Source organism: Mus caroli, chromosome 7 (assembly GCF_900094665.2).
Source record: "Mus caroli chromosome 7, CAROLI_EIJ_v1.1, whole genome shotgun sequence".
Classification (NCBI taxonomy): domain Eukaryota; kingdom Metazoa; phylum Chordata; class Mammalia; order Rodentia; family Muridae; genus Mus; species Mus caroli.
Genome location: NC_034576.1, coordinates 103,315,389 through 103,323,870, shown reverse-complemented (window position 1 = coordinate 103,323,870; position 8,482 = coordinate 103,315,389). Strand labels below are relative to the sequence as shown.

At 37.6% G+C, this 8,482-nt stretch overlaps 1 protein-coding gene across 2 annotated transcripts in view; it reads right to left on the bottom strand.

Moving 5' to 3' along the window:
* Positions 1-355: 355 nt before the first annotated feature.
* The window catches only part of Rab6a (RAB6A, member RAS oncogene family), a 34,412-nt gene continuing 26,285 nt past the window's right edge, over positions 356-8,482 (bottom strand). For both annotated transcript variants that reach the window (XM_021166103.1, XM_021166102.2), the window contains exons 6-8: positions 6,669-6,762; positions 4,531-4,597; positions 356-2,350 (exon numbers count right to left, since the gene is read on the bottom strand). In XM_021166103.1, coding sequence (XP_021021762.1) covers positions 2,286-2,350; positions 4,531-4,597; positions 6,669-6,762 — 226 coding nt within the window. In that variant the 3' untranslated portion in view covers positions 356-2,285. The remainder of the gene's footprint in view (positions 2,351-4,530; positions 4,598-6,668; positions 6,763-8,482) is intronic.

Genomic DNA, 8,482 nt, shown 5'->3' with positions numbered 1-8,482 from the left:
GTCATTTATTTATATAATTTATTTCCAATGCACTTTATCACACTAAGAAAGAAGCGTAAGCATAAGCATGAGCACTGGCAGGCACGGGCAGCCAAGTCAACACCTGTTCTCCTTCGTGTTGTAGTTATATATACTCGGCAGCAAAATTGTGTTTAAAAAAAACATCTAGGCCATGAACACATTTCACTGTTTCAGTTTAAGAACTCCAAGTCAAATACAAAAAGCAGCATGAGCAGCAGCATGCTGGTTACTTCAAAACAACACAAAGAATCAAACGCAACAGTGGACGGAGGAAGATGATCACTCCCCCCTTTCCAGAAATCACAAGTCCTTCAAATAAAGAATGTGAACCGTGTGCCATATTGAATTGATATTTATTTCAGGACATGCCATGTCAAAATAAAACAAAAGAGTCAATCCTTGCTTTTAACAATAATGTGTATTATAAAAGCACTTTACAACTCCATCCCATGTTTGAGTATAAGTTACAGGGTATGTGGGCTAATTTATCTGAAAGTATTCCTCTATTCAGATCCTTAATCCAAGTGCTCTCCAAGTGTTACAAGGTGACACAGTACGTGAAAGTGGAGGAGGACAGGGAGAGGGGAGTAGGTTTTCCAGTTAGGGATTTTGTTGCAATGAGGAGGTGAGGAAGTATGAAGTTATTTTTGTTACCTTTTCATCTTTATACTGTGTTAAGTAATGCTTACAACATAAACTCCGCAGGCTGCTTCTGAGCTAGAACTCAGAATTTTTTTTCCTGCAAATAATGTATTTACAAATGTGTTTATTAACTTACACAGCAATCTCACAATAACTAGTAAAGATTAAAAGGGTGCACTCCTAGTATATTTGTTTGCAATGTTTCAAGGGAAATACATATTGCCATGGTGATGAAGCTCTAAATGTTCAACAAAACACCTAAAAATTCTAAGTTTTTTTAAAAAAAGGCAAAGAAATAAATATCACCAAAGAAAAAGATTAAGTGTAGCTTAAATACAAAACTAAATTGCTAGTTAACTTATTTATATAGATCTAATAAAAAGCAAAAAACACCTTGAAAGACCCAACATTTAAAAAATGCTAAAAAATAAGGCATAAATCTGCATTATAGTGACTTTTATTTCCATTTTCTCCTTTCCCTCTCTCTTACTGCATACTTTCTCTGACCTGCCCCTAGGGACTTCCAAGGAAATTATTTCCGTATTCAAATTTGAACCCACGTCCAGAGCGAAGGGTATCTGCTATTCTGTGAGGGTACTTTAGTTGGTAAACTTTAGATATTATTTCTACTAGATATAGCAGTTTTCTTCATGTTAAATTTATATTCTGATGGTTCTTAAAGGAAACTCATTTTTACAATGCCTTGTCTACCTAGCATTTTTTGGAAAAAACCCAAGTGAAATCTAATGCTTTAAAAGGTGTTACTTTTTTTTTTTTTAAAGACAGTATTTTGATAATTAAAACATTTTGGGATAACTGCTATAACTTTATAATTTCACCATGACGAAACAGATATTAAAAAATGGTTCAGAAGTACTTGGCTACTTTTCTCTCCCAGAGTCTAGTAAAGCTCATGTTCTGATCAGAAAGACATCTTATCTTCCTTTACCTGTAAGCACTCAGTAAATCCGTGGACTCATTTTGAAGACATACCAGAACCCTTTCCGGCACTGCCCATCATGATAGCAACAGCTGAGTTCTGACCTCAAAGAAGGTCTAAGTAATTTATATCAGTGCTCAAGAATAATTTTGGACATTGTGGCTCATGGCCTGGAGCTGTCTGTAAAACTATGGATAATTTCAAAGGGCTTGGCTAGACTGCGGTTTGCCATGTCTTGTTTGTTTGAGAAAGGGAAGAACAGGGAAGGGGAGAAGGAAGAGGCAAGAAAAGCTGGTAGACAGCAAGAAGGCAGGCAAAGCTGCTGTGAACACGCTGCTCTTTAACAAGCCACACACATACTGCTGAGATTTTCATCATTTTAAGTACATTATCATAACATTAAAAAGGGAAAAAAATGTTAAGAAAATGTATCTAATCCTCAAAGTTATCACGAGTATGCTGGAATTGTTTGGCTTTTAAAAAATATAAATAATAAAGACACTGACTTTTTTGTGCTTGTGAAGCTAATAGATCATCTCCACGAAACAGGCAGCAATGATGAATTGCAATACGTTATTACTGAAGGGAAAAGGTTCAAGCCAATATTCACACTGCAGTCAATGAAAGAGTATGGGGCCAAAGCAGTGAGCTTCTGCAGAAGGGTTGAAGGATGCCAGGGGGATTAGCAGGAACAGCCGCCTTCATTGACTGGTTGCTCCTGAGGCTTTTCCAGTTTTATGTCAATCACTGAAAACAAAAGTTAAGGAGTTGTATACAAAAGTACAAGTTTAACTGTTGAATTCTGACATCTCTGACAAGCCCCTTATACTTCTATTTGATTTCAGAACCTATTCAGTCATATATTCTCTCTTTGTTTTCCAAGACAGAGTTTCTGTGTAATAGCCTTGGCTGTCCTGGAGCTCACACTGCAGACCAGGTTGGCCGACTCAGAGATCTACCTTCAGAGTATACACTGAAGCTGTACAGTGAGCCTTCAACTGGTTGTTGGTAATTGAATTTAAGACTTCTGCTCACTTGGTAAACCCTACTCACTCTGGTCCGCTCTGCTCACTAACTCCCTGCTTGTTCCCACCCAAAGATTTATTATTATTATCTTACACGCTGAGCTATCTCACCAGCCTGAAGATGACATTTCTTCTTTTTTTTAACAAGTTTTTTTTTTAATGATTTATTTATTTATTATATGTAAATACACTGTAGCTGTCTTCAGACACTCTAGAAGAGGGAGTCAGATCTCGTTACGGATGGTTGTGAGCCACCATGTGGTTGCTGGGATTTGAACTCTGGACCTTCGGAAGAACAGTCGGATGCTCTTACCCACTGAGCCATCTCACCAGCCCGAAGATGACATTTCTTAAAGAATTATATATAGTAAGTATCTGACCATATCCTACAAAATAACTCAAATAAGGGGAAATTTTAATTTTACATGTTACTCTAACTCAGTAGAACTTACTATGTTATTAAAAGTAATAAATACTTAGAAATAAAAATCATTGAATACAGAGTGTCATGAAGTCTTCAGCTTAATAAATGTCTTTATAAGAGAAAACAGTAGACGGTAAATACAATGAAAACAACCAATCAAAACTCTTAGAAATCATTAGATGTGTTTCATTACATCTTGTTTCTAAACTAAGAAGCTATAATACAGTTCCATTCTGAGTTATTTCTTGTGCCAAGTCTGGGAAAATCTGGGATACAAAATGCAACTTCAGGAGACAGGGGATTTTAAGTTTTTTGCGTATTAAACAGCAAGTGAGGAAGCTAGGGGATAATGTTTCAGCAGCTAAGGGGGCTTGTGAGCTTCAGAGGATCTGAGTTCAGTTCCAAGCACTCACACTAGGTGGCTCACAACTATCTGAAACTCCAGCTCCAGAGGATCTTATGACCGACCTCTTCTGGCTTTTGTGGGCATGCATGTACACAATCTTTGGGGGTAAGGGGGAACAGAAGACTTAAAGCTGAGCCTAGTTGGCAGTGTGTCTCAAGACACCCTGGGTAAACCTCCCAATACCACATTAAGAACATTTTTTTGGTACATGTAATCTCTCTACTCTGACAGTGAAGGGTCAGATGTTTGGGACCAGACTGAAATCAAGACTGTTTCGAGACAAAAACCAAATTACACAAACAAACCCTATCCTACCACATCCTCACAGAAAGGAGCAGGTGAGCAAACAACAAAATCTGAGTAAGAAGCCAGGTCCATCTGGATAACTAGGCCTAATTTGCTACAGAACTCCTGAGTTTATGTACACCCAAGACACCAATTTCTACATTCAAGGTAATAGTCTACTATGACAGTTAATTTTGGTTGGCAACTTGACTAAACTCATAACATCAGGAGATAAGCTTCTGAGTGCTTCCAAGGAGATCTAAGGTGGGAAGACCCACACTGGATATGGGTGACATCATTTCATGGGCTGGGGTCCTGGACTAAATAAGAAGAAAAAGAGCAGAATACCAGCATTCACCTTTGCTTCCTGACGGCAGAAGCACCATGACCAGCCGCCCCATGATCGTAGATCATGAGAGAATTACTCTGCTTTGCATCTTCCCCACCATGGTGGGTGGGCCATGCCCTTAAACAGTGGGGCAAAATAAACCCTTCCACTCTCAGCTCCTTTTGTCTGGTGTTCTGTCCCACAACAGGTAACTAATAAGCCACAAGTATGGCTCCAAAAAATAGTAGTGACAGTCAATGTTTGTTCTCATTTTGTTTTTGTTTTTGTTGAGACAGGATCCTTCTACAAAGACCTAGCTATCCTAGAATTCACTGTGCAGACCAAGCTCGCCTCAAATTCAGAGATTTTCCTGCTTCTGCTTTCCCAGTGTTGGGTTAAAAACATGTGCCACTATGCTTGGCTAGACAGTGAAATTGTCTTAAAAAGCAAAAAGGATACTGTCTTCTCTGCTTCTGTCCTGTGTGCTTTCCATTCCAGGTAAAGCTGCAGCAACACGCCGGAAAAGCTGTGAGAAGAGAAGGTATTAAGCTGACGACCATAGGATGGCAAATAGGTTATTCCTCACTTAGATGACAGAATCAAGAAAGCAAGTTAAGACCTTAAAATAATTGATAGTAAGGTTTTGTTACTGTCATCTTACAGCTAGTATATTGTGATAAAAAAGTCAATTTCAAAGTACAATTATAAATATATATACATCCAACATTAGCACACCAAAAAATAAAATGTTTAATAGATCTGAAACTATATATAGTAAAACAGGAATAGGGCAAGGGAAAACGTTGCTTTTCACATAGACCAGACAGTAGATGCCACGATGCACAAGAACTGTTCTACCCCTAGACACTTTACCTATCTCAGTTTTTACCCCTCAACTCCAAATTGATATAATATGTAGTACCTATCCTTACCTGTCCTCCACCAATCCCACCCCAATCTTACTAAAATCAAAGTCTACACCATACTGTCTGTGGCTGTTTATCCTCAATTGTCAGTAACTGTATTATGAATTGGTTAGTGTAAATTCTACACGGTGGTGTAATCAAACAGCTGTAGTTGCTCTCTAAGTCAATATCCTACTCAAGGAACAACAGAGAGCTCACACCAGGCACCCTGACCTCATGGACGATACTAATTCCAGCACATCCAAGACCCACAGAATAATGACTCCCTTTTCTTCCCTAATTTTATTAATGTGGATCTTCCTGTGAGTCATTTTGGCTAAAGGTTTGTCTTATCTTTTCAAAAACAAAACAAAACAACAAAAAACAAACCCCAATTCTTTGTTTTGATGATTGTGTATTGTTTGTTGCTGGTCCCCTTTCACTAATTTCTGCCCTGATCTTAGTGTTTTTTTTCCCTCTACTGATGTAGAATTTGGTTTCTTGTTCTTAAGGCACATCATTAAATTTCTTACTTGAAGTCTCTCTGGTATGTAGGCACTTAGAGATATAAACTTCCTTCTTGGAATTACTTTCATTGTATCTCAAGAGTTTGATATGTTGTGTTTTCATTTGATTCCAGGGATTTTAAAAATTTATTTACTGCTTGATTTCTTCAAGGACCCATTCATTGTTTAATTTCTGTGAGTTTGTGTGCTGTTATTATTTCTATTGCTGTTTCCTTCAAGCTCAAATATTCTATCCCATCTTTGATCTATTCTGTTACTGAGACTTTCCACAGAGCTTGTTTGTTTGTTTGTTTAATAATAAATATTTATATATTTATTATTAAACAATTATATTATAAATTATAAATAATAATAAAGATTTATTTATTACTATATATAAGTACACAGTAGCTGTCTTCAGACACCCCAGAAGAGGGCGTCAGATCTCATTATGGATGGTTGTGAGCCACCATGTGGTTGCTGGGATTTGAGCCAACGAAACGAAAGTTATTAGGCTTTATCTAAAAAACTATGCATTCCATTACAATAGGAGATCTAAAAGAAATGAATAAATTTTTAGAGGCATATGATCTACCAATTTACCAAAATGAGATAAACAATTTAAATAGATCCATATCAAGTGAAATTAAAGCAGTAATGAAAAGTTTCCCAACAAGGCTGCTCAAACAAGGCCTGACAACTTCAACAAGAGTTGACACCACAGGCCCCACTCCTAGAAGAGCTATAAGCAACTAACAATTTCTTTAAAAAAAAAAAAAAAAAAAAAAAAAATTTTTTTTTTTTTTATGTATATATGAGTATTCTGTAGCTGTCTTAAGAGGATATCAGTTTTCCTTTATTAGTCTTAACTGCCAAAAAATGAAGTGACCTTTAAGACAATGAAACAGATATAATGAGAGTATGGAAGTTCAAAACTTTATACTCAGAAATACTGCAATCATAATGAATTTGTTATCCTGTGTGTAATCTGAACAGTTGGATAAATATTTTCTTTTTACAAAAACTATGCCACAGATATTTTTTCTTACTCTCTGAAAATATATTTCTAGGTCATGAATTGCTATTGCTAATTGAAAGAAACCTTTACACTAAAAAAAATAGCTTACTCACAATTATTTCACATTTTCATAAGTTAGGAACAAACATTCCTACAAATAAGACTTACCTGCTTTACATTGTATCCTGCTTTTGCACTGGTTTCAATAAACATAACATTCAGCTCTTTGGCTTTCCTTTCTCCCTCCTCAATTGACACTTGCCTATAGGAAAATTTTTAAAAAGACAAACTCTTATTTTTGAAAAATGAAATCATAAAACTATAAACCAAGTTCTATTGGTTTTGGCTATAGAAACAGCCATTAGTTTGAAAACATAACTGTGTGTAGCACTCAAGAACTGTCTGTGTCTGTGTCTATGTGTATGTTATATTTATTGCTCTTCCCTAGTACTGGGAATTGAACTTAGGGTCTTACACATGCTGGGCAAAAGCTCTTCGGAGCATATACAGTTTACTGACTTTAAAAAAATCCTTCATTTATTTCATGTGTATAGTGTTCTTTCTGCCTGCGTATATGTCTGTTTACCACATACATGCCTAGTATCCACAGAGGCTTTCAGAAGAGGGCACTGGAACACTTGGAACTAGAGTTACAGATAGTCATAAGCCTATGGTGCTAAACCATTGCCCTCTGGAAGAGCAGCCAGTACTCTTAACTACTAAGCTATCTCTCCAGCCCCTTAATCAAATTGTGTGTGTCTGTGTGCCTGTGTGTAAAAAGAATTTTAAGCTAGGGGTAGCAGCACATGCCTTTAAAACCAGCACTCAGGAGGCAGAGGCAGGAGGATTACTGAGTTTCAAGTCAGCCTGTTCTACAGAGAATTTCAGGACAGCCAGAGACCAATAAAGAAAGACAGGGCCTCATGTAGCCCAGGATGACTTTGAACTTCTGATCTCCCTGTCTCAACCTCCCAAAGTACTGGAATTACACAAACATGCTATCATGCCATTTTATAACGTAGTGCCTTTGACACTACATAAAAACACAGTAAAACCTCCGTGAACTTAGCTACATTGTCAACCCCCAATTTAACTATCTCTCTGTGTGTGAGTATGTGTTGCTGGTGACTGTACTTGGGTGAGTGTGCACGAAAAACTGAAAAGAACAAGGTATGCTTCCCTATATATAGTTCCCTGCCTAGTAGTCCCAGCCATCCTCTTTGCCTTTGTGGCTCCAACATTGGAGTTACAAACAAGGCACGGGCCATCTCGGCTTTTCATGCATTAGCAATCTGAACTCAGGTCCTCAGGTTTGCACAATTCCTCTTCTCCACTGAACCATCTCCCTAGCCCCATAAAACGAAGATTTATTTTATTAATGTGTTTTTATTTGGCTGAACCCATTGAGTGTTTTTGTTTTGAGCTCCCTAGCTGGGAACTTGCTAGCCTAAGATGATTTTAAATTTCTCATCTTCACCTCTCTGATTGCAGGCATGCACCATCACTCTAAGTTTTAAGCAGTGCTAGGGTCAAAAACACAGGCAGGGCCTCATGCATGTTAGGCAAGTAAGTACTCTACCATCAGATCCAATCTTTTGACTTAAAAACCACTTATTTGTCCATGTATATGTATGGGCACACATGAACTAGTTTTCTTCTTTCATCACATGGATCCCAGGGATCAAACTTAGCCCATCCAGCTTCGTGGAAAGTGCCTTACCTCCTAAGCCATTACTGGTCTGCCCCTCTTTTTACTTTTAAAATGTTAGTGACTGAACTGCATGTAGTGGCTTATTCCTATAATCCCAAATCTCAGGGAAGAGGCAGCAGGATCTTGAGTTCAAGGCCAGCTTGGTCTGAATGAGTTCTAGGCAAGCCTGGGTTTAAGAGTAAGGCCCTGACACAAATACACACCCCAAACAAATAAATCTTAAGATATCTACCACTGAGCCACATCCCAACCTTTTACCTGTCTCAAAAAA